General features: G+C 42.1%; 2 protein-coding genes across 2 annotated transcripts; both read left to right on the top strand.

Annotated features, from left to right (window-relative positions):
• The first annotated feature begins 7,040 nt into the window (after window positions 1-7,040).
• Window positions 7,041-7,838, top strand: LOC131687613 (uncharacterized). The gene has a single exon (XM_058971698.1). It carries the CDS (start codon window positions 7,041-7,043, stop codon window positions 7,836-7,838), a length of 798 nt encoding a protein of 265 aa, XP_058827681.1.
• Window positions 7,839-7,926: 88 nt separating this feature from the next.
• LOC131687612 (zinc finger protein 93-like) lies at window positions 7,927-26,105 on the top strand. The gene is made up of 2 exons (XM_058971697.1): window positions 7,927-8,544; window positions 25,710-26,105. The coding sequence occupies exons 1-2, from the start codon at window positions 7,927-7,929 to the stop codon at window positions 26,103-26,105; spliced, it is 1,014 nt and encodes a 337-aa protein (XP_058827680.1).
• The last annotated feature ends 162 nt before the right edge of the window (window positions 26,106-26,267 follow it).

The raw sequence follows: 26,267 nt of genomic DNA, 5'->3' as shown, positions 1-26,267 counted from the left end.
GCTATGCATTTTCGGCAGCGGTGGCCGTGTGCGGATTTTTCGGGTACCAGCACGGTGTCACAGAATGATTTGCAAAGTGGGTGGGCGGGGTGGTTTTGATTTAATTCAATACGGTGTGTGCTGCTTAAGAGTGTTGCGTTTGAAAAAAATATATTTATTTTTATGCATGCGTGTGCGTTGTAACTTGTTAATCCATGTTTACGGCGCTTTGTAGCTGCGTAGGGTAAAGAGCCTATTGTTTTTCATGTTTCATATTTCGGTTTTATGTTTTTTATGAGTAAGGCATCTGACAACGTGCTTCTGTAGCTATTGCACTGTTCAGCAGCGTAGTATTTTATATAAGAGAGTACACTCAGGTTTCTTTACGCGGATTTTGAAATTTACCCGGTTTTCATTTACACGGCCTGTATCCCCTGCGTGAAAAATCTGAATGTAATTGCATCGGAAACAATCACATTCCCAGCAGAACTTTTTGTTTTCTAATTTCAAACACTTTTGTTTCGTACTGCACAAAACGGAAAATTTTAAAACAGAACTTACCGTCCCAGCAGCAGTTGGAGCGGGTGTTCTTTTTCGATTCAAATTCAAGCCATGCCTTAAGCGTTACTGGACTTAAAATTGTTTTCCCAGTTTATCCAGTCAGAATATCTGTCCTACCCTATGTATTTAAAACACAGTTCTAGTTGCGTTTTAAAGTATACAACAAATAGAACGGTTGGGTATACTAATTTGAATTTTAAAATAAATCTGTTTTAAATTATGAAACAAACCGCTGCACTGAAGATATAATTATGTCAGTACTATTACCACATAAAACACCTATATAACATAAAACGCTGCAGAATTGGTTTAATAATACAATGTTTACACTACAGAGTTATAACACGTTTTAATAATTAGCAACAAGAAAAATGTCACCAAAATAGCATAAAAACCCGTTTTAACTGATAGTGCGAACGTTGCATAACAATGTAATTTATCAAATAATTTCATTTTTTCCACCACTAATCGATCAAGAAATACTTAAACTTAAGATTGTTTATTTAAGTTCATTAGTACATTATTGAAAATTTAAATGGAAAATGAAATTTCATATTTCATGGAGAATCTGTATATTTCCGTTGGCGGGCGTGGGCTTCCTCATCACAGCTCTCAATATGGAACTTTTCTTTTGAATATATTTTCTGGACAGACCAACCTATTTTTACTAGATGGATCAGCCAAATAATGCCAACCACCTAGTGAGATACTTGATTAATTAATAGATTACCGTTAAAAGACCTTCAATAAATTATGTTTTGATGGGGAGGGTATATAGCAAATTGTAACATATGAAAACAGGCGAGTGAACAAGAACGTGAGTCGATATGTGTGATAGATAAAATTGATTTGCACGCTCTTGAAAAAAGCTACATTTTTAATGTCACCGTGGTCGTGTCCTGTACACAACCCTTTAATTTTTTGTATTCGACCACAGTATGAGAAACTTGATTTGGTTCGCTTTTAAATGCGAATATCTTGTATTAATAAGCTCGCTAGGCTTTCATTTTTATTTGACGTCGTTAGGCAATGTTCCGTTAAATTTGGCATTTGGATTTTTCTTGTCCACGATTCGTTGAAGAAAGCGATTTTATTTGTTGCGATCAATTTAACTTTTGTTTTTTTTTTTTTTTGCTGAATTACAATGTTAGCCACGAAACATTTTGATGATCTCTCGTAATTGCGTTGCAAATGTCCTTGAAATTATGTACATCACTTCATAGGTCCGCACCAGTTGCAGCCGCTCCACCTCGCCGGAATCGAGTTAGCCGATGGTCCAGCCTGCGTCACACTCGGCTGTCGCTGCACCAATGGTAGCTCCAATGGTTACTGCTGGTAGTGTACCGATCGGCTCCGTCGGTAATACCGTTGGACATACCCTCATCGGAATGTTCAGCGGTTCCGATTCACAAGAGGACAGGCTGCCCCGGTATTGGGCAAGGCAAACACTCCGGCAGGACCATGTTCGTGGGAGATCAAGCAGTTATTATCTTGTACCCAAGGCCAGGCCGAGTGTGATTCGTAACAATTACCAAATTTAGAAGTACATATACATAATGTACACGTCATTCGTAACCCAACTTTGTACCGGGAAACAAGTGCTTTTTGTTCTCTCCGGTGTGGTTTAGTTTTTTCGGTAGTACGAAGGTGCTTGCTGTGGCAGAGGCTGCAGTAAAGCATTTCTAATAAACAGTCCCGCGAGTGATAATTATTACCTGCGATATCAGTGAAGTGCGTCACTAAACAATTTTCTTGCCTGAAAGACGGCTTTGTTTAGACGAGCTATATCAGCTCTACTGTGTGAAGGTCACGCGGGTGATGGATAAAACAAACGAAGTATCAATTCACCTACCAGCTCGTCAGGAACAAACTGGTGAAGTGTTTCGTTTTTTTTTACTTTTCTTATCGATTTTTGTATTATTGTTTTTGATTTTTTATTTTGATTTAAATTAAATAGTGCGGTCGAGCGTGTTGCTCCCGCAACAAAATGGAACAAACAGAAGGATCACCCTCCGAAGACGAATATTATGGGGAAGAAGAACGTATATCTGATACTGAGACAGATAATGTTATGGTCGATCCACTTCCCCCACTTTCCCCCAATGTCTCACAGCCCTCCCGAGTCAAGGTTTACCAGGATGGATCCGCTGGTCCTTGGGTGGTATACTTTCGGCTCAAAAATAAACCGTTAAACAGCATAACTGTTGCACGGGAGCTGACAAAACGTTACTCGGCCGTAACCGAGATTAAAAAGGTTCAGTCAGATAAACTGCGCGTAGTCGTTACTGACTTGAAACAGGCCAATGAAATCGTTAGCAATAGCCTCTTTACGCTGGAGTATCGCGTCTACATCCCTTCTCGTGATGTGGAGATCGACGGTGTGGTAAGTGATGCGGGTCTAACTGTCGATGATCTGATGAATGATGGGGCTGGCCGCTTTAAGGACCCTAACCTTCAATCAGTTAAGATTTTGGAGTGCAAGCAATTGCACTCAAAGTCCATCGAAGATGGTAATTACTATCCATCAGACTCGTTTCGCATAACCTTCGCCGGATCTGCACTTCCGAGCTACGTTGAAGTGGGAGGAGCTCGTCTACCTGTACGCCTGTTTGTACCGCGGGTCATGAATTGTTCCAATTGCAAGCAGCTAGGTCACACGGCCACCTACTGTAGCAACAAGCAACGGTGCGGTAAATGTGGGGAACGCCATGCGGATGATACTTGCAGTAGGCCCGCTGAGAAGTGTGTTTACTGTAGGGAGAATCTGCATGCACTTTTGACATGCCCAACGTACAAACTTCGCGCGGATAAACTGAAGCGATTCGCCAAAGATCGCTCCAGACGCTCTTACGCAGAAATGCTTAAAAGAGCTGTTCCACTTATCTCCGAAAACCCATTCGCTCTCTTGCCTACTGACGATAACGCCTCTAACGACCCTTGCGATGGGCATTCTTTAGCTCCGCTTGGAAACTCTAGGAAAAGACCTAATCAAAACTCACCTGAACTTCCTCGTAAGGGTCCTAGGTTGTCCCAAACAAGGGTACAAAATAAAAATAATTCATCAACTAGAAGTGCTGGTACAAATCCGAAGATAATACCTCCTGGTTTTGGGAAATTGAGATACAACCAGGAGTTCCCAGCACTCCCCGGGGCACCAAAAATCCCAAGTGCTCCAATTTTACAGTCAGAAACTCAACCTAAAACGGGATTCCTTAAATTTTCTGACATTGTGGACTGGATATTCACAGCTTTCAACATTACCGATCCTATGAAAAGCTTGCTGGTTGCTATTCTACCAACAGTAAGAACATTTTTAAAACAGTTGACTGAACAATGGCCCCTCCTTACAGCGATCGTATCGATCTGATCACTGTTTTACAGTGGAACTGCAGAAGTATTATCCCCAAAATTGATTCACTAAAACACTTGCTAAATTACAATCATTGTGATGCATTTTCCCTATGTGAAACATGGCTAACTTCTAATATAAACCTCAACTTCCACGATTTTAACATTATCCGCTTGGATCGGGAAGACTCATATGGGGGGGTACATTTAGGGATCAAAAAGTGCTACTCCTTCAATCGAATCAACCTCCCTTCGACGCCAGGCATTGAAGTTGTCGCTTGTCAAACAACAATCAAAGGCAAAGATATTTGCATTGCTTCTATTTACATTCCTCCTAGGGCCATGATGGGATATCGAAGATTCTCCAACGTGATTGAACACCTTCCCTCGCCCCGCCTGCTTCTTGGAGACTAACTCTCACGGTACGGGGTGGGGCTGTCTATACGACGATAATCGATCTTCGACAATTCAAGACCTTTGTGACAACTTCAATATGACAATTCTGAACATAGGGGAAATGACACGGATTCCTAGACCACCTGCGCAAGCAAGTGCACTGGACATATCTTTATGCTCGACATCACTACGGTTAGATTGCAAGTGGAAGGTAATATCTGATCCCCACGGTAGTGACCACTTACCAATTGTAATTGCAATCACCACTGGTTCAAGACCATCGGCACCAGTGCTGGGAAAATCATAATCAAAAAAAAAAATCAAACCGCAATCATGACTGTTAATTATCGCTTATGATTTTTTCGAAAATTCTCACTGCCGATAAAATCATGCCGTGATCACTCTATTAACTATCAAAAGATCATCTCCCAAAAATCATTACCGATTTTTTCTTGCCCTCTATCAGTTGTGATTTTGATCTGTGGTTGAATTTGATAATTGAGAGGGCGATCACGGCATGATTCTATCTGCAGCGAGCAATTCGGAAAAAATCACAAGTGAGCATTATCAGCCATGATTGCGATTTGATTTAATTCTTGGATCAATGATCATTATCTATTTTCGAACATTATGGATATGTTAGGGGTGTCAATCAGCCAAGCTGAATTTTTTTTCAACTTTTTGGGAAAGTGTTTTATATTGAAAGGCGAGTTGAGGGCTGTTGAAAATCAATAGTTTTGGACATTTTCAATGCAGAGGGGGGGGGGGGGGGGGGTCCGCCGATGCATCAAAATGGAATTTTTTCTACTTTTTGGGAAAGTGTTTTATATTGAAAGGCAAGTTGAGGGCTGTTGAAAATCAATAGTTTTGGAGATTTGCAATGTAGAGGGGGGGGGGGGGTCCGCCGATGTGTTGAAATGGAATTTTTTTCACCTTTTTGGGAAAGTGTATTATATTGAAGGACAAGCTAAGGGCTGTTAAAAATCAATACTTTCGGACATTTTCAATATACAGTGGGGTCCGATGATGTGTCAAAATGGAATTTTTTTCAACTTTTTAGGAGCGTGTTATATTAAAGGGCAAGTTGAGGACTGTTAAAAACAATAGTTTTGGACATTTTCAATGTACAGGAGGCTCTGTCGAAGTATCTAATTAAGAATGATTTCAACTTTTTGGGAAAGTGTTTTATAGTGAAGGGCAAGTTGTTGTCAGATAAAAATCAATTATTGACATTTTAAATGAGCTTGGGGTCTGTCAATGTATTACAAATATTAAACAGTAGGGGCTTTTGATAAATGTTTAAGCAAAGGAGACAGACCTCGAACAAATTTTCAAAGTAGATTTGTTTTTAAAAAGATGATTTTTTCACTATGTGAAGGACGAGGTTCTATAATTGGCAAAATAGTAAATCCTTTCTGGAGCATATTTTTCTTGTCTTAGAGATGCAAAATTAGCAAAAACCAAAAAATCATTTATTTTAAATTTTGCGCTGGAAGACCCCCTTAAGGGAAATTTTTACGACATAATCCGAAAGGATTACAAGGCTATGTCTAGGGACGATAGAAGAATATTTTAATAGCTTCGATTTATTAAAAAGAAAGATAAAAATATAAGAGGGGTGCGCCCCGCCGCCGCCGATTGTAGGGAAAAATTAGAGGTGGCGCACCTCTAAAAAATATTTCCCGAACTGACCTGACCATTAAAACGTTTCTGTTGGAAAAGCCTTTGCACTCCGTAACACAATTAAAACTACTTTTAGAAAATACTAAAACAAGGTGGTCTAATTTTTAAAGCTCAATATCATCAATATCAAGTATATCATGTAGAGCTTTTTTTTCTCGGCTTGCTTTTTTCATTGTAGGAATTATTGACTCTCCAAAACAAGGTCATTGGATGCGTGGTACGCATTTTTTTAACACAACCTTTTATTTTACGAGCACTACATTCTTTTGCTTTCACACATAAATAACGAGCATAATCCATAACAATAAATCAAGGACATGATTCTGCGAAAAAAAAATTTTGGCGTAAAGTAGCCCGCCTTGTGGGGGTGACTTTACGCCAGTTTTAGCTCTTTAGATTTCACGTACAATCTTGATTTTCCAAAAGTTCTTTTCAATGACTTTGGAGGTACTAGTTCCATATGTAAAATATCGAATAGTTTCAAATTTAAAGTTGCGTGATCGTACTTCAAGTATTGATTTCAACTACCAACAACTTGTCCATCAATATAAAACACTTTCCCGAAAAGTTGAAAAAATTCAATTTTAACGCATCGGCGGACCCCCCTGTGCATTGAAAATGTCCAAAACTATTGATTTTGAACTACCAACAACTTGTCCTTCAATATAAAACTTTCCCGAAAAGTTTGAAAAAATTCCATTTTGACACATCGGCGGACCCCCCTGTACATTGAAAATGTCCAAAAGTATTGATTTGCAACTACCAACAAACCGTTCTGGTAACACTGTTGTGAATCAGTTTGTTTATTTTCGTTCTCGTACTTTGGATCGTTTTTTTGTGTATATTAAGTGATTTCTCAATTAGAATAGAGTTTGTGCCCTCGCCTAAGCTGCAGTTATTGATCAATTGACTGATAATTTGTGATTCTTGGTCGTGCGGTGACAATTGATAAACATTTTGTTCTCCCAAAGTGTCGTCGGTAGTGATAGAATCCTTGTGGTGAAACCGTGGATGCATATCGGGAAAGCTTACTCGCGAAGTAGCTACTGTTGCCTACCTGTAGGCGATTCGCAATGGATTCGATCTGCCTACAGTGCTCCGAGCCGGTAACCACTTTGAATCAGCTGAAATGCCAAGGATTTTGCGACAGAATCATGCATCTATCGTGTTCAACGCTCACTCGTCCAAAATTGGACATGATTAACGACTTAGCGAATATATTCTGGCTTTGCGACAGCTGTGTGGATTTGATGAAATCCTCCGCAGTGAATGCAGCTTTTACAGCATTGAGCGAAGCGTTCCGTTTGCTGACCGACACACATAAAACAGCGCTTGAAGCATTAAAAGCTGAAATGGAGAAAACCAGAAAATCAGTGGAATCCGCAACGACATTGCCTGCAACTCCCATATCATGGCCCGTTCCAAATAGAGCTGGAGTCAAACGTGCTCGCGAGACGGAGGATGATAAATTTCCTTCTAAATCCGATGTCCCTAGTCTATCGTGTGGCAAGAAAAAGGGTGATGTAGCAAAGGTACCCACAATCACTGTTCAACCCGCTACTAGTAAATGCTGGATTTACTTGTCACGAATTGCTACCACCGTTTCCGAAGCTGAGGTTGGTGCTATGGTTAAGGAGTGCCTCTCAACGGACGATCCGGTCGAAGTGAAGAAGTTAGTGAAAAAAGACGCAAATCTGAGCGGGCTTAATTTCATTTCTTTCAAAATTGGTGTTGACCCTCAACTTCGTGAAATGGCTCTCAATGCCGATACCTGGCCGGATGGGATGTATTTCCGCGAGTTCATCGACTTTCGGCAAGAACGTAATAATGACGGGAAGCTTGGGTTTCGGAAAACACCTCGACTGGGATAAATCCATCGCAAATAGCAGTTATTTTAGACCACGCACCGACAATTCGCCTGTTGATCAACGGCAACCGGGACGCACCGTAGAAAGCAATATGGAATCCCCCAATCCTCCCAGCACAGTCGTGCCCCTTGCAGTCAGCAGTATCTTCAGTCGTCCGGGCCCTGTGTCTGGGAATGGAGAGGGGGACTTCCAAATTGCCCTCTTTGGCAAGTATTTTCAAAATTATGTTGATGAATCAACCGTTTTTCCTGATGGAACTGTTTGTTCTAGCTCGAATGCTTCCGACTGTCAATTAATGAGTCATCGCTGTCAGCCGTCAGCTGGAAACCTCCTGAGGAGCACTCCAACTTCCATCACGAGTGTTACCAATTCATGCAGTTCACCCGCTCCTTCCGCTGTTAGCAGTCATTCCAATCGCCCCGGTGTACATTCCAGACGAATGAATCGAGGAGTGCCGGTCAGCCTTCCGTGCCTAAAATCGTCGCCCATCCACTTATACTATCAAAATGTGGGAGGCATGAATTCCTGTGCAAATACCTATCGTCTAGCTACCTCGGACTGCTGTTACGACATCATCGTATTGACAGAAACATGGCTAAATGAGCAGACTCTATCCAGCCAGGTGATTTGCTCTGACTACGAGGTTCTCAGATGTGATCGTAGCCCTCTCAACAGCAACAAATCCACCGGTGGCGGTGTTTTGCTCGCTGTGCGTCGTGGATTAAAAGTTCAACATATAACAAATGACGCTTGGAGCAGCATCGAACAAGTATGGGCAGCGATAAAATTGGGAAATCGAACATTATATATATGTGTGGTTTATTTCCCTCCCGATAAAATTCGCGACTCTGCACTAGTTGATTCTCATTCTGAATCATTGACTTCTGTTTCCGCGATGGCGCAACTCACTGACGAAATCATGATTATCGGCGATTTCAACCTTCCTACAATAAAGTGGCGTTCCGTTCATAACGGATTTCTACAACCCGACCCAGACGAATCTGTTTTTCATCCTGGCAGCATCACTCTTCTGGATGGCTATAGCACGGCTACACTTCAGCAGATCAACAGCACCACGAACGAGAACGACCGGATTTTAGATCTATGCTTCGTCAATGCCAGAGATCAATCGCCGTATATTTCCACCGCCCTCACCCCGCTAGTAAAGTATGTTCGTCACCATCCGCCTTTACATCTTACACTCCAGGACGTACCGCCTATGAAGTTTTCGAGCCACGCGCCCACCGTGTGTTACAATTATAAGCGGGCCGACTATAGCAGCATTTTGAATATTTTACGCAGTATTAACTGGGATTCTGTGCTAAGCAAGGATGATGTGAACTCCGCCGCTGAAACGTTCTGCCATATAATGAGCTACCTTATCGACCGTCATGTCCCAAAGTGTAATCAACGAAGTGATCAATCCCCCTGGCAGACAGCCGAGCTACGTCAGCTAAAAACTGCGAAAAGAGCAGCATTACGAAAGTTTACCAAACGCCGTACCTTGTCACTTAGAGCTTATTATGTAAGGCTCAATAACGATTTTAAAAAACTGAACAGTTTTTGTTTCTCAAACTACCAACGAAAAATGCAACGTAAGCTTAAGTCGGATCCTAAATCGTTTTGGAGATACGTCAATGAGCAGCGGAAAGAAACCGGCTTACCTTCTACAATGTTCTTGAATGGTGAAGTTGGGCATGATTCACAAGCCATATGCAAATTGTTCGCCTCTAAATTTGCGAGTGTGTTCGTCAGTGAGACTCTGTCCTCGCAGCAGATTGACGTTGCAGCTAGCGGCGTGGCCCAACTCGAACGGTCAGTGAGTGAGATTCATGTGGAGCACTCGGATATTGTATCAGCAGCATCCAAGCTTAAAGCATCGTCATCTCCTGGGCCAGATGGTGTCCCTGCTGTGTTTTTGAAAAAGTGTATATCTGGTTTGGTGGAACCTCTCTGTCAACTATTCAAAATGTCACTGACAACCGCGATTTTTCCTCAATTGTGGAAAGCAGCTTTCATCTTTCCTGTTCACAAAAAAGGTGATAAGAGAAACATTGACAATTATCGAGGAATATCTGCGCTCTGTGCCATTTCCAAGCTCTTTGAGTTAGTCGTGGTGGAGTCAGTGTTTTTTCACTGTAAGGAATATATTTCTAAAGACCAACACGGATTCATGCCGAATCGATCTACGTCGACGAATCTACTATCTCTAACCTCTTTTGTGTCCGAAGGGTTTGATGCGAATCAACAAACTGATGTTATATATACTGACTTATCTGCAGCTTTCGACAAAATCAATCACGATATCGCAGTCGCTAAATTGGAAAAACTTGGCTTCAGTGGATCACTCCTGCGATGGTTTCAATCCTATCTCGTTGGCCGTCAACTCAGTGTGAACATAGGTGATGCATACTCCAAACTGTTCTCCGCAACGACTGGTATTCCGCAAGGAAGTCATCTCGGACCATTAATATTCACTCTCTATTTCAACGATGTAAACTATCAGCTGAAAGGACCACGGTTGTCGTATGCAGATGATCTAAAAATTTTCAACAGAATTAGGAGCCGATCGGACGCACAATATTTGCAGCAGCAATTCGACACTTTCAGCAGATGGTGTGAAAACAACCGAATGATTCTGAATCCGGCGAAATGTTCTGTGATATCGTTCACCAGAAAAAAAGATCCCATTGAGTTTGAATATAACTTGTCTGGAGCTCTTGTTTCCCGGGTGAGCTGCGTTAAGGATCTTGGAGTGCTGTTAGATTCGAAACTTACATTTAAGAATCACATTTCGTATGTTGTTGGTAAAGCATCGCGAAGCCTGGGCTTCATTTTCCGTACGGCTAAATCCTTTACAGACATTTACTGTCTCAAAAGCCTATACTGCTCTTTAGTGCGCTCTACGCTGGAGTATTGTTCGGCGGTCTGGAACCCGAATTACATGAACAGCAGCGATCGAATTGAAGGCGTTCAACGAAAATTTATACGGTATGCTCTTCGACGCCTGCCTTGGCGCGATCCTGTTCGTCTACCAAGCTACGAGAGTCGGTGTCAACTCATCCAGCTCGATACTCTCCAGCGTCGTAGAGAAACTGCAAGAGCCTTATTCATCTCTGATCTTCTGTCAGGACGCATCGATTCTCCAGATTTACTAGAGCGAGTTAACATCCAAGCAAGGTCCAGAACGTTACGCGGAAACGTTCTTCTGAGAGTGCCGTTTCGACGAACTATTCAAACAGCTAATGCCGCTATCACGGGACTACAACGCCTCTTCAATCGTGTGTCGCACTTGTTCGACTTTCATTTGTCTCGAATATCATTGAGAAATCGATTCCTGCAGTTTTTTAGATGTAATTAGTTTAAGTTTCCATCATTGGGGCCGAGTACGGCCTGTTGATGCGCGTGATAAATAAATAAATAAATAAATAAATAAAACAACTTGTCCTTCAATATAAAACACTTTCCCGAAAAGTTGAAGAGCATTCCATTTTGACACATCGACGGACCCCCCTGTGCATTGAAAATGTCCAAAACTATTGATTTTCAACTACCAACAACTTGTCCTTCAATATAAAACACTTTCCCGAAAAGTTGAAAAAATTCCATTTTGACACATCGGCGGACCCCCCTGTGCATTGAAAATGTCCAAAACTATTGATTTTCAACTACCAACAACTTGTCCTTCAATATACAACACTTTCCCGAAAAGTTTAAAAAATCAATTTTAACGCATCGGCGGACCCCCTGTGCATTGAAACTGGCCAAAACTATTGATTCTTGAGTGTAATGTACAAAACGTTCTATTTTTGGCGTAAAGTAATCACCGATGACGGTATTTCAAAACCCACTCGTCAAACTCGTTCCAAAAACAAAGGTAATTACAAAAATATTGATATCCGTCATTATTCCGACGAACTAGTTATGAAAAAAAAGTTCAACAGACGTATTTTTGGAGTCAATACGTTTTTATTTAGCGCAGCTCTGTCTACAAATCAATATAATCCTACCAATAACAAAACAAACTTTAATTTCGTTTTTACTCTTAATTTACTATAATAAACACTTAATTTACTATTATAAACCGAAGCTGTTAATGTATTCTGCTATAGTCCCTAAACATAGGCTTATAACATTTTCTGATTTTGTATAAATTTCACTTAAGGAGGTCTTCCAGCGCAAAATTAAAAAAAAACTCTAAGGCACGGAAAATATGCTCAAGAAAGGATTTACACGAATTGGACTTGGTTCGTCTGCTAAAGCTTATCAAACATATGTTAATATGAGGCTGACAAAAACGGGTTAAAAAGCTGATAAAATCAGGGGCTGACAAAATCGGGTTAAAAAGCTGATGAAATCTGGGTAGACAAAATCGGGAGCTGATAAAATCGGGTCTTCACTTTATTAACTTTTCTAAGTAATAACTTGAACAATTTTGAATTGCTCGAAAAATAAAAAATGGATAACGCAACCTTTAGCCTTAAATTATTGTAGACAAATAAAAGACCTTTATCAGCCCCCGATTTTGTTTATCCCCAATTTTGTTAGCTTTTGACGATTTTGTCAGCCTCATATTTATCAAAAAGAAAGAAATTAACAAAACAATGTTCCAAAAAAATTCAATTTTGACACATCGGCGGACCCCCCTGTGCATTGAAAATGTTCAAAACTATTGATTTTAAACTACCAACAACTTGTCCATCAATATAAAACACTTTCCCGAAAAGTTGAAAAAAATCAATTTTAACGCATCGGCTGACCCCCTGTGCATTGAAACTGTCCAAAAGTATTGATTTCAACTACCAACAACTTGTCCATCAATATAAAACACTTTCCCGAAAAGTTGAAAAAATTCAATTTTAACGCATCGGCGGACCCCCTGTGCATTGAAAATGTTCAAAACTATTGATTTTGAACTACCAACAACTTGTCCTTCAATATAAAACACTTTCCCGAAAAGTTTGAAAAAATTCCATTTTGACACATCGGCGGACCCCCCTGTACATTGAAAATGTCCAAAACTATTGATTTGCAACTACCAACAACTTGTCCTTCAATATAAAACACTTTCCCGAAAAGTTGAAGAACATTCCATTTTGACACATCGGCGGACCGCCCTGTGCATTGAAAATGTCCAAAACTATTGATTTTCAACTACCAACAACTTGTCCTTCAATATAAAACACTTTCCCGAAAAGTTGAAAAAATTCCATTTTGACACATCGGCGGACCCCCTGTGCATTGAAAATGTCCAAAACTATTGATTTTCAACTACCAACAACTTGTCCTTCAATATAAAACACTTTCCCGAAAAGTTTAAAAAATCAATTTTAACGCATCGGCGGACCCCCTGTGCATTGAAACTGGCCAAAACTATTGATTTTCAACTACCAACAACTTGTCCATCAATATAAAACACTTTCCCGAAAAGTTTAAAAAATCAATTTTAACGCATCGGCGGACCCCCTGTGCATTGAAACTGGCCAAAACTATTGATTTTCAACTACCAACAACTTGTCCATCAATATAAAACACTTTCCCGAAAAGTTGAAAAAAAAATTTTTAGCGCATCGGCGGACCCCCCTGTGCATTGAAAATGTTCAAAACTATTGATTTTGAACTACCAACAGCTTGTCCTTCAATATAAAACACTTTCCCGAAAGGTTGAAAAAATTCCATTTTGACACATCGGCGGACCCCCCTGTGCATTGAAAATGTTCAAAACTATTGATGTTCAACTACCAACAACTTGTCCTTCAATATAAAACACATTCCCGAAAAGCTGAAATCGTTAGAATTTGGATTATTTTGCATCCCTACATGTGTGCTGGATCGCTCTCACTCCCAAAATCATTTGGCTAAATCATCATCATAAGGAGTTTCTTACAATAATCATGTACAATACCATCAACCCCGATTTTGCATCTTTTCTATCGTACCTGATTTTCTCAACTTCATAATCCTGATAAAAAAAAATCATAATCAGGCCGTGATCACAGGCGGTGATTTTATTGCAATGATTTTTTGCTAGCACATTATCGCTTCAGAGAAAATCACTAGCGATTTTTTATGGTTGTGATCATAGCACAGCATGATCAGCAGTGATAATCAGGCCCGACGAGAGGGGGGGGTCAGGGGGGGCAACTACCCTGGGGCCCGGGTCTGTTTTGGGGGCCCGCATTTTTAACTGAATTAAATTTATTTTAATTTAATTGATGAAGTTTATTGTTTCTGTCGACACTGCAAATATATTACAATCAACTACTTCAACTTTAGCGGCATTAATTGGGTTCGCAATAATACATCATTTCTGTACCCAGACTCATCACACTCATCAACTAACACGTGTATCACTCAGCTACTCGACGGTTACAGCACCGCGGGGCTAGTTCAACTATGTGACGTCACTAATGACAACAACTGTATTTTGGATCTTTGCTTTGGAAGCCAGGAGCTCTCCGATCACTTTGCCGTTTGTCGTGCTCCAGCTCCTCTCGTTAAACTATGCCAACATCACCCTGCTCTTCATTGTTTTCTCCGAAAATGTGTACCTTGTACATTCGAAGATACCACTGAGAAACTGACATATGCCTATCGCAAGACAGATTTTCGAGGAATGCACCTTTTCTTGTCTCGTATCAATTGGAATGCAATCTTGTCACAATCTGATGCAAACGCAGCGGCTGAAATTGTTTCGAACGTACTGATTTATGCTATCGACCAGTTTACTCCTAAAAAACTCAATCATGGCTGTGAATATCCTCCATGGTCGAATCGTACACTAAAAAAGTTTAAATTGGCCAAAAGGTTAGCTCTAAAAAAGTTTTCGAAATACCGAACCGATATGCAAAGAATCAGAATCTTTTTAAATCATTGTTACAAGAGACTTAATAAGTCTCTCTTCAATTCCTACCTTCATCGTATTCAGAGTCACCTTCGTAACAATCCAAAAAAGTTTTGGAATTACGTTAATGAACAGAGGCGTGAGTCAGGTTTACCCACTTCTATGTCGCTGGGTGATTTAGAAGCGACTTCATTGCCGGACATCTGTGAGTTATTTCGCCAACAATTCAGCAGTGTTTTTACCAATGATACTCTTAATAATCAACAAGTCTCCGCAGCAGCCGACAACATTCCCCGTAGGACTAGTATTGGACCTCATTTCACGATATCTTCCGATATTGTACAAAAAGCTTGCACAAAACTCAAGTGTTCTAACACTCCTAGACCTGACGGAATCCCATCATCTATCATTAAAAAATGCTCGTCGTTGTTTTGCCTACCTCTGTCCGTCGTTTTCAATATATCGTTAAGTTCCGGAGTGTTTCCTACCATCTAGAAATCATCTTACGTTTTTCCGGTTTATAAAAAAGGATCCAAAAGCGAAGTTCCCAATTACCGAGGAATCGCATCTTTATGTGCACTATCGAAATTATTGGAGCTCATCGTTCTCGAGTTTTTGACACATTGTTGTTCTAGATACATCTCAGAAACTCAACACGGTTTCATTCCCAGGCGATCTACTTGCACTAATTTAGTAGCCTACACCTCATTTATCGCTCGCTCGCTACAGGATCGATTGCAGGCTGATGCAATATACACCGATCTGTCGGCCGCCTTCAATAAAATCAACCAATGGCTTCGATCTTACTTGTCAGGCCGTAAAATGTCTGTTAAAATCGGGAATCATTTATCCTCATCCTTCGACGAAACGTCCGGCGTACCTCAAGGCAGCCATATCGGTCCTTATATTTTCCTTCTATACATAAACGATCTGGATTCATTGATTAAGTGCTTCAAGGTGTCTTATGCCGATGATTATAAGTTATTCCATATAGTTAAAAGTTACTCTGATGCTTTGTTTTTGCAATCTCAGTTAGACATTTTCGCTAATTGGTGCATGACTAACAGGATGGTTTTGAATGCCTCGAAGTGTTCTGTGATTACGTTTGCACGAAAACGCTCCATCGTAACATTCGACTACACTATCTTGCAAAACAAATTAAAAAGAGAAACTACAGTGAAAGATTTAGTGGTTCTTGTGGATTCAAAGCTTACATTTAAGGATCACATTGCTTTTATCTCGTCTAAGGCTTCGCGTAATCTAGGAGTTATTTTTAGGGTTACTAAGCATTTCACTAACGTACAGTGCTTAAAAACGTTGTACTGCTCGCTCGTTCGTTCCACACTGGAATACGCCGCCGTTGTTTGGGCTCCTTTCTACAAGAACAGCATTCAACGCATCGAGAGTATTGAGCGTAAATTTGTGCGTTTTGCGCTGCGCCACCTGCCTTGGAGCGATCCCTACAATCTGCCCAGATACGAAGATCGTTGCAACCTCATTGGTCTTGAAACACTGTCTTTGCGCCGCAATGTGACCAAAGCGTCTTTTGTCTCTGATCTGTTATTGTCTCGCATTGACTGCCCTGATTTACTCCGTCTTCTCAACATTGATATTCGCCTCCGAAACCTTCGTTCCTACTCTTTTGTCCGTCTTCCAGTGTCTCGTACTAATTATGGCAAAAATGAACCCGTCAGCAGCATGTGTAGAGTGTTCAATCAATGTTACAATGTCTTTGACTTCAATTTGTCTCGCACTTCTTTAAAAAAATTGTTTTTGCGCACCCTTTCCCAAACCTGATAGTGTTAGCCAATTTTTTATGTTAATGTTAATACTTTACCTATGTAAGATAGAGTTTAAGAAGTGTTTATTTTAAGCAGTGTTTAGTGTTAGTCATTGTATCATTTGGTTTGTTTGTTAAATGTTGATACCTAAAAGATAGAGGTTTTGTGCCTACGGGAGAAGGAGCTTTTGAAAATCCACTCCCGCGGCTTTTTCCCTCTCAATAATAATAACTACGTTCCAATCGTTCCAATGGTTTTCTGAAGTACGTGAACGTAACCCAATTAGATTCATTCAACAGTGCAATAGAACCATTCTGGTTTCATTTATCGCAAGTGTTTGTCAAAGTGTACAGTATGAAGTTGTTTACAATTTATCATATTCTTAGCTAATGTTACTAATAAAAGTTGGATATTTTCGGAATGGAGTTGACGAGTAGATGACGAAAATCAATGAATGAAGCCACTTTGAAAACCAAGATGGCGAATTCCAGTTAAGACATCTCTATAACCTAAAATATTGACATTTTCGAAAAAGATAATCATAGAATTGATATAGGTATATTGATTTGTGATGCGGATGATATGATTATAGAAAACTTCTCTGAACCAGAAGACGCTATATTGGCCTTCAAAAGGGCATCGCTCATCTACTCGGCAAACCCGCTTAAAAATACCCTCATAGTTTATACAGATATTGTTTGAAATAGCTCCAAGGTACCATTTCTATCATCTACTCATTAAGCCCGTTTCAAAAATTCCCAAATTGTTAGGGTTATCGAGATTATTGTTCAATCGGAAGTCTCCATCCTGGATTTCAAAAAGGTGCCAAATATTCATTTTCATCATGTACTTGTCAAGCCCGTTCCGGAAATACCCATATTGTTAGGGTTATCGATAATGTTGCTCAACCAACGAATTTTGATAAGAATGTGAAGCGATTTTATGATCTAAATCCCAAAAAACGAACTAATTCAATTTACGAACCCTTGGCTTGGTCCGTAAATAGAGATTCCAGTGTACACATTTGATGCAGAAAAATGTGGGAATTGAACTAGATACTTATTCTACCTATTAGTATTCACCAAAAGTTGAAACTCTTTCTCTCACAACTCTCTGTCTCAGTCTTTCTAACAGCAGACTTCGCTGTTGGATCCCATTCATCGCATTCGGAATGTTTTCTCTCTGAATGTTGGCGCAAATGTAACAACTGATTCCAAAACCGATTTTACCATCTTCAGAAACCAATAAAGAAAATTCGTTCAGGTCATAGTGACAACTGCAATAGCTGCATCCAGTGCCTCAAAATCATCAACATGTACCAACAATAAGAAACAAGGCAGCATCAGTGGTGCGAAATTTTACATTCAGTTGCCTATTTCTGATTAATTTGCTGAATTTAATATTCAGTTTCAATGCTTCCCTCATTCATTCACTTCCAAACTGACTGAAATTTTATGCAGAATCGAATGGTTGAGTGCAGAGGAAATATAAATTCACTCACAAACCAAAGCATTCATTTGTTATTATGTGGACAGTTTGAAAGCAGAAGTTCTTTTACATTTTCGAGCATAACTGAACTGCATAATCTATATCTGGTGCACTTTTGCTTGATGATATCAGAGCGGACGGACGAGGAAAACAAACAAACCTTCGATTCATCGCGGCGGGAATAAATAGAATTTTATTTCTTTTTCAAGCTCACGAAGGGATGTCAATTTTTCTAAGCTCGGATTCTGAGCAGCATTAACGATGGTAGCATTAACGTGCGTCAAGGGAGTATGAACGATGGCGATATGGACTGTATGGCAATGTCGCAAAAAAGGTTTCCAATTGCAATGGCAAATCGGACGCAAGTCATTCTAATCGCCAGCCACAAACAAATATTCCTTTATTATTTTTATTTTTTTCATCTATTACTTATTTAAAATACTGACGACTCTGGTAAGCTAACGCATTGAATCGTATCAAATAAACAATTTTCATAAAAAATAGTTTAATTGAAACGGTTGCATTTGTATAGTTCCTCTAATCGATGTTGAAATAAGAAGTCATATATGGTACGGCCCGTCAGTACTTCGAACCCCGGGGCCCGGCGCGGCTCTCGACGGCCCTGGTGATAATTATCACTGATGATTTTTGATTTTTGGTGATTTTCCCAGCACTGATCGGCACCAATCAATGTTCCCTATGACCTCACACGAAACATTGATTGGAAGAGCTACGCTACTGAGATATCCAAAACTATCGATTCAACACAGGTACTTCCCCCGGAGGAAGAATATAAGTTTTTGTCCAACTCGATTCTCGATACCGCGATTCAAACTCAGACGAAGCGAGTAACCGACGTGAACACCCAAAAACGTTCTCCCAACCCGTGGTGGGACAAAGAGTGCTCAGACGTGTACGTGGAGAAAGCTGCCGCGTATAAAACCTTCCGGAACGACGGGTTAGTTGCTAGTTATCGAGTGTACGCGATATTAGAAAAGCGAATGAAAAATTTAATGAAAGCTAAGAAACGCAGTTACTGGCGCCGGTTTGTCGACGGGTTAACAAGAGAAACATCGATGAGCACTCTTTGGGGCACGGCCCGCCGTATGCGAAACCGAAACAGTGCTAACGAGAGCGTGGAATATTCAAACCGTTGGATATTCGATTTCGCCAAGAAGGTTTGTCCGGGTTCCGCCCCGGCACAGAAAATCTACCGCGCCGCGTCGCCTTACAATACCGCGAACGAAACACCGTTTACGATGGTGGAGTTCTCACTTGCTCTCTTATCATGTAACAATAAAGCCCCGGGGCCAGATAGAATCAAATTCAACTTGTTGAAGAATCTGTCAGACTCTGCCAAAAGACGCTTGTTGAATTTATTTAATAGGTTTCTTGAGGGTAACATTGTCCCACATTACTGGAGACAGGTGAGGGTCATCGCCATCCAAAAACCAGGAAAACCAGCCTCCGACCACAATTCGTATCGTCCGATTGCAATGCTGTCCTGTATCCGGAAGTTATTCGAAAAAATGATCTTGTTTCGCCTCGATAATTGGGTCGAAACAAATGGCTTACTGTCAGATACACAATTTGGCTTCCGCAAAGGCAAAGGGACGAACGATTGCCTTGCGTTGCTCTCAACAGAAATTCAAATGACATATGCTAACAAAGAGCAGATGGCATCAGTATTCTTGGATACTAAGGGGGCTTTCGATTCAGTTTCGATCAACATTCTTTATGAGAAGTTGCACCAGCATGGTCTTTCGCCAATGTTAAATAACTTTTTGCTAAACCTGTTGTCTGAAAAACAAATGCATTTCTCGCATGGCGATTTATCGACATCACGATTTAGCTACATGGGCCTTCCCCAGGGCTCATGTCTAAGCCCTCTCCTCTACAATTTTTACGTGAATGACATTGACGAATGTCTTGTCAATTCCTGTACGCTAAGGCAGCTTGCAGATGACGGTGTGGTCTCTATTACAGGTCCTAAAGCCGTCGACTTGCAAGGAACCTTGCAAGATACCTTGGACAATTTGTCTGCTTGGGCTCTCCAGCTGGGTATCGAGTTCTCCACGGAGAAAACTGAGCTAGTCGTATTTTCTAGAAAGCGTGAACCAGCGCAACTACAGCTTCAATTAATGGATCAAACTATTGCTCAGGCGTCAACATTCAAATATCTCGGGGTATGGTTCGACTCTAAAGGTACCTGGGGATGTCACATTAGGTATCTGAAACAGAAGTGCCAACAAAGGATCAACTTTTTCCGTACAATAACTGGAACATGGTGGGGTGCTCATCCAGGAGACCTGATCAGGCTGTACCAAACAACGATATTATCAGTGTTGGAGTACGGATGTTTCTGCTTTCGCTCCGCTGCGAACATACACTTCATCAAACTGGAGCGAATCCAGTATCGTTGCTTGCGTATTGCCTTGGGTTGCATGCACTTGACCCATACGATGAGTCTCGAAGTACTGGCGGGCGTTCTTCCGCTGAAAAATCGATTCTGGGACCTCTCATATCGATTGCTGATTCGATGCGATATTCTGAACCCATTGGTGATTGCAAATTGCGAAAGGCTTGTCGAGCTTAATTCTCAGACCCGATTCATGTCCTTGTACTTCGATTACATGGCACAGAACATCAATTCATCTACGTATAACGTCAACCGTGCTCATCTCTTAGATACTTCTGATCACACTGTATTTTTCGATACATCCATGAAGGAAGAGATTTGTGGAATTCCGGATCATATTCGCCCACAAGTGGTCCCAAATATTTTCTATAACAAATACCATCAAGTCGACTGCGCCAAAATGTTCTACACTGACGGATCAATTCTCGACGGGTCCACAGGCTTCGGTATCTTCAACGAAAATCTTGCTGCCTCATTCAAACTCAATGATCCTGCTTCAATTTACGTCGCAGAATTAGCTGCCATTCAGTATACTCTCGGGATCATTGACACCCTGCCCTCAGATCATTACTTCATCGTTTCGGATAGTCTCAGCTCCATTGAGGCCATCTGGGCGGCGAAGCCTGGAAAGCACTCACCGTATTTCCTGGGGAAAATACGGGAATATCTGAGTGCTTTATCTGAAAAATCTTACCAGATTACCTTGGTTTGGGTCCCGTCACATTGTTCTATTGCGGGCAATGAGAAGGCGGACTCTTTAGCCAAGGTGGGCGCATTAGAAGGCAACACTTACGAAAGACCAATTTGCTTCAACGATTTTTTCAGTATCTCTCGCCAGAGGACGCTCGATAGTTGGCAAACCTCATGGAGCAATGGGCATCTGGGACGGTGGCTACATTCCATTATCCCGAAGGTATCAACGAATGCTTGGTTTAAGGGGTTGGATGTGAACCGGGACTTTATTCGTACGATGTCAAGGATCATGTCCAACCATTACTCGTTTGACGCGCATCTCCGTCGTATAGGGCTTGCTGAAAGTAATCATTGTGTTTGTGAGAACGGCTATCACGACATCGAGCATGTTGTTTGGCTATGCGCAGAGTACTGTGTTGCCAGGTCCCAACTAATAGATTCCCTTCGGGCCCGAGGTAGATCACCCGGGACGTCCTAGCAAGCCGTGACCACCCCTATATTTTTCTTATCTATATCTTTTTGAAAACTATTGATGTCCAAGTTTAATACATTTTCCCCTCTCTCATTCACAGTAAAATCTCACCAACCTATCCCTGTATCTACAATATGGCATTGCTTCACGAGTCTTCGGTGCATACCCTTCTTGATAACCGTCTATCCAGAACATCATGACATACCTCACATGCAGATGATATAGAGTGCCAATAATTATCCGAAATATCGACCCTCCCCTCGCCCCTGCGATTACAGGCTGGAAACTACAACACTACAACAAAGTGTGCATATCCGCCACAATGATCAATCAGCAAACGACGATGTCAATTACACAATATGTATCCCACTTCCTACCTTTTTCCTTTACTTACATAAGAGGGGAGCAAGCCGCCCCTAAAAACGGCTTTCCCTTCCCCCACTAACATGTAACATGTAATTAAAAAAAATGAATTATCGGCCTCGTTAAGCTAAAGCATTTGGGCCTAAATAAACGTATTTAATGTTGGCAAAATCCTGCAGCACAACATAAACTCATAGCCTTTCTAATGGTTATTTAGCCATAGGTAACGAGAAAATAGATATGTTTTATTCATGTACAACAAAAATTACTCAGCAATAATTTAATTTATTATTGATTGTTACGCGTGATTTTGTCTCCAGTGATTGGCCAAAATTGGTCGCTTTTAGAATCTGGTGCTCTAAGCATAACTGTCCCATGTTAATAGCGAATCCCATAACAAATGGGACAGTATAGCGATCATACAGCTGCAACAGCGAATTTAGCATTGACATCAATATAACCAGGTTGGTTGCAAGCAGAAAGAACAATACTAGCTGAGCTGCTAGCTGTTTGTGCTACTAACAACACTTGCAGACTGTCAAATTAACATGATTCTACATCTAGCTTCAATGACGATGGAATATAGCCGAATCCAAAGCCTAACCCATCAGCGCATTTGATCATGTAATGGATATTATGAACGATTCACATTTGATTTCCGTAGTCACAAATTACCGAACCACTGGCAGGTAGCATAATCTTCGGACTTAGTTGTGAATTGGAACAGTCAAGCCTGACTTCCCGAGCTACATCTCCAGTATTGTCGTCCCATACGACTAGTGAACCTAAATGTGTCCCACACACATAGCACACCATCCTGGCAATGGTAACTAGATGCGCCCATCTCGGCCTGCCACAGGTCTATGAAAATACATGTGATAGGACGGTAAGGTGGAGATAGGTGAACGATAAGTTGTTATGATATGCTTATTCCGCTTCATTGAATTCATATGCTTCGAAAATAAGTTAGATTTTTTGAGATCATAACCCGTTTTTCGGAGATTTTAATATATAAGAATGCTTTTTAAAAAAAAAATATTAAAATCGAATGCACTTTTATCTATTTTCATTCTAGACAGACAACACAGTCAACAAGTCCAGGTGACAATTTCACACATGTCACCGTACTGCAAACAACCATCGATAAAACCTATGAGTGCGGAATGTGTGACCAATCATTCCCCAAGAAGAGACAGCTGGCAGTTCACAAGCGCGTACATGCCGTATGGAGTTCCAAACAACGCTCTCAAGGCAGCGATCATAGCGAACCCGAACATGTTCAGGCTAGCTATGCAGAGATGCCTTGACGAGTGCCGTTTCCCTGATAGATGGAAAAGGCAGAAATTGGTGCTGCTAAATACTGCCGAGATAGCGATCCAACGAAAAAGGCGAGGTATTCGATACTGTGCGTTAGTGACACTTGACGTGAAGAACGCATTCAACAGCGCAAGCTGGGATGCCATCGCGCTCTCGTTACACCGGCTTAGCCTACCGGTGGGTCTGTACCGGATCCTGGCAAGTTACTTCCAAAACCGCGTACTGCTATACGAGACTGATGCCGGTCAGAAAAGGGTTCCGATTACCGCCGGAGTCCCGCAGGGCTCGATCCTAGGTCCGGTGCTATGGAACCTCATGTATGACGGGGTTCTGAGACTGAAGTTCCCTCCTGGGGTCAAGATCGTCGGCTTTGCCGACGACGTAACCTTGGAGGTCTACGGGGAGTCAATTCCTGAGGTAGAACTAACCGCAGAACACGCGATTAGCACGGTGGAGGAATGGATGAGCGCGAGAGGCCTGGAGCTCGCTCATCATAAGACGGAGGTAGTTATCGTCAACAACCGCAAGTCGGCACAACATGCAGTTATCCATGTGGGAGAAGTCGCGATCACTTCACAGCGAAGTCTGAAGTCTCTCGGAGTCATTATAGATGACAAGCTGACCTTCGGCAGCCATGTCGACTATACATGCAAGAGAGCGTCGACTGCTGTTGCGGCTCTATCGAGAATGATATCCAACAGCTCAAAGGTGTGCGCCAGTAGACGTAGGTTACTGGCAGGCGTTGCCGTATCTATCCTCAGGTACGGCGGCCCGTCATGGTCAAGAGCACTGAGGGTAATCAGAGCACCTACCGCGTGATGTGCCTCAGAGTGATATCTGCCTACCGCACGGTATCACACGATGCATCCTGCGTGATAGCGAGCATGATGCCAGTCGGGCTGGTCATTCGGGAAGATGAGGAGTGCTTTGAGCTACGTGGAAATAGGGGAGCCCGCGAGCGCACCAGGGTGACCTCGGTCGCCAGATGGCAGCGTGAGTGGGACAACTCCTCGAAAGGTAGGTGGACCCACCGGCTGATACCTAGCATATCGAGCTGGGTGGGAAGACCCCATGGGGAAGTTCACTTCCACCTGACACAATTCCTGTCAGGCCATGGCTGTTTCCGTCAGTACCTCCACAGGTTCGGGCACGCGGAGGTCCCTGTCTGCCCGGACTGCCCAGGTGTAGATGAAACTGCCGAACACATACTGTTCGTATGTCATCGGTTCGACGTCGAAAGAAGAGCAATGCTTGACGTCTGTGGCTGGGACACAACCCCTGATACCCTTACTCAGCCGATGTGTCAATCGGTGGAGAAGTGGAACGCCCTCTCTGCTGCTACCATCCAGATTGCCAGTAGGCTACAGGTAATCTGGCGAACCGAGCAACAGACGACGGGCACGGCTAACTAGTGATTGGTTAGCTGGAGCGAAAAAGGCCAAGCGCAAAAAAGGGAGTGAATGGTCTGTTCATGCCGAGGCAGGTTTGGCGCAGCGAATGGCAACCGCGTAAGGGGTAAACCCAGCCACCCCGAAGCAAGACAGATGAGTGAGTGTATAGGCGTATAAGTGGACTGCCTCATGCCAAGACGGGAGGGTCGTAGCGTAGTATGTTGGAACTTAGCTATCGATGCCTCATGGCGTGGCAGAGGAGTGAAAGGGTGAGCATCCAAGTCAGTCTCACACGGCATGTTAAGGGTGAGCATAAAAGTCAGCCTCACAGGTATGGTAGAGGCTAGCACAAAAGTCAGCCTAGCAAGGAATGAAAAAGGTGAGCACACAAGTCAGTCTCGCATGGTATGTCAGAAGTGGGGCCTAAGAAAAATGTCCCACATGGGATGCCAGGGGGAGTGACAAAGGTACAATAGAGTGGCACGATTGAGAGTGAATCAGGTGATAGGGTGAGCACCCAAGTCAGCCTCACATGGTATGGGTGGGGCGAGCACAAAAGTAAGCCTAGCAAGGAATGAGTAAGGTGAGCACACAAGTCAGCCTCGCATGGAACGTAAAAGGTGAGCACAAAAGTCAGCCTCATGTGGGAGTGTTTGAGAGTGAATCAAAGTGCGATTGAGAGAGCACCCAAGTAAGCCTCATACAGGATGTATGAACGCGTGAGTGAGAGTGAATGAGTACATTTAGTACAGCCATCCCCCCAGAAGTAATACCGAGAGGTAGTTCCTGGGAGGAATGATGGCGGAGCCCAATGGAGTTTAGTCGGTATTAATGGCTGGTCACCATTCGAGCCCGACACGCCCCCAGTGCACCCCGTGTGGTAGATTGGACCCTACCAATAGCACGTGTACTGGGCTAGGACATAAAGGTCTTCTCCATTGTAAAAAAAAACATGCCGGCATGCGACCGTACTCCTGTGATATTTGCGGTAAAGCATACACCAAGGGTATAAATCTAAGGCAGCACAAATGGATACACACCGTGAACGACGGCACCGTTGTCGGATATGTGGCTGAGAATTTTTCACTTCTGGGCAATTGGATCAGCACCGGCTTACCCATAAAGATCAGGCTTACATTTGCGATATCTGCAGTAGGAAGTTTACCGAAAACAGTAGTCTCACGCGACACAGACTTATCCATGCAGGTGAGAGATCGCACATATGCGATATTTGTGGCAAAGAATTCATAACTAGTGTTAAACTCACTCGCCACATGCGCATGCATACTGGCGAGCGTCCGTATAAGCGTGAAATCTGTGGCAAAGGCTACGTGGAAAGCAGCAGTTTGAAACGTCACCAGCGTGTACACATCGATATGAATCTTGCGAATCAAATATTTAGTTGCGACATCTGTGGTAGAAAATTTCTTGAATCTAAAGAACTTACGCAGCACAAACCTATCCACAGCAAAGATCGAGAATTCAGATGTGAAGTCTGGTGACGGGTTTAAAAAATATTCTCACATGACTCGGTACATGCAAATCCATATAAACGAACGCCTGTACAAATGTGACCTCTGCGGGCAGGAGTTTCTTCGAAGAGCACATTTGACCCAGCATAATCGCAGGAATGTTGGCGAACGACCCCATGGCTGTGAATAGTG

This window comes from Topomyia yanbarensis, chromosome 3 (assembly GCF_030247195.1).
Source record: "Topomyia yanbarensis strain Yona2022 chromosome 3, ASM3024719v1, whole genome shotgun sequence".
Lineage (NCBI taxonomy): Eukaryota > Metazoa > Arthropoda > Insecta > Diptera > Culicidae > Topomyia > Topomyia yanbarensis.
This window is presented reverse-complemented; position numbering and strand designations above follow the sequence as displayed.

Bases quoted from the DNA above. Each gene is read 5' to 3' on its own strand.
- LOC131687613 (XM_058971698.1), top strand. From the start codon at position 7,041: ATGGATTCGATCTGCCTACAGTGCTCCGAGCCGGTAACCACTTTGAAT.
- LOC131687612 (XM_058971697.1), top strand. From the start codon at position 7,927: ATGGAATCCCCCAATCCTCCCAGCACAGTCGTGCCCCTTGCAGTCAGC. The intron at 8,545-25,709 runs GTGCGTCGTGGA...CAATTGGATCAG, and splicing joins GTGGCGGTGTTTTGCTCGCT to CACCGGCTTACCCATAAAGA.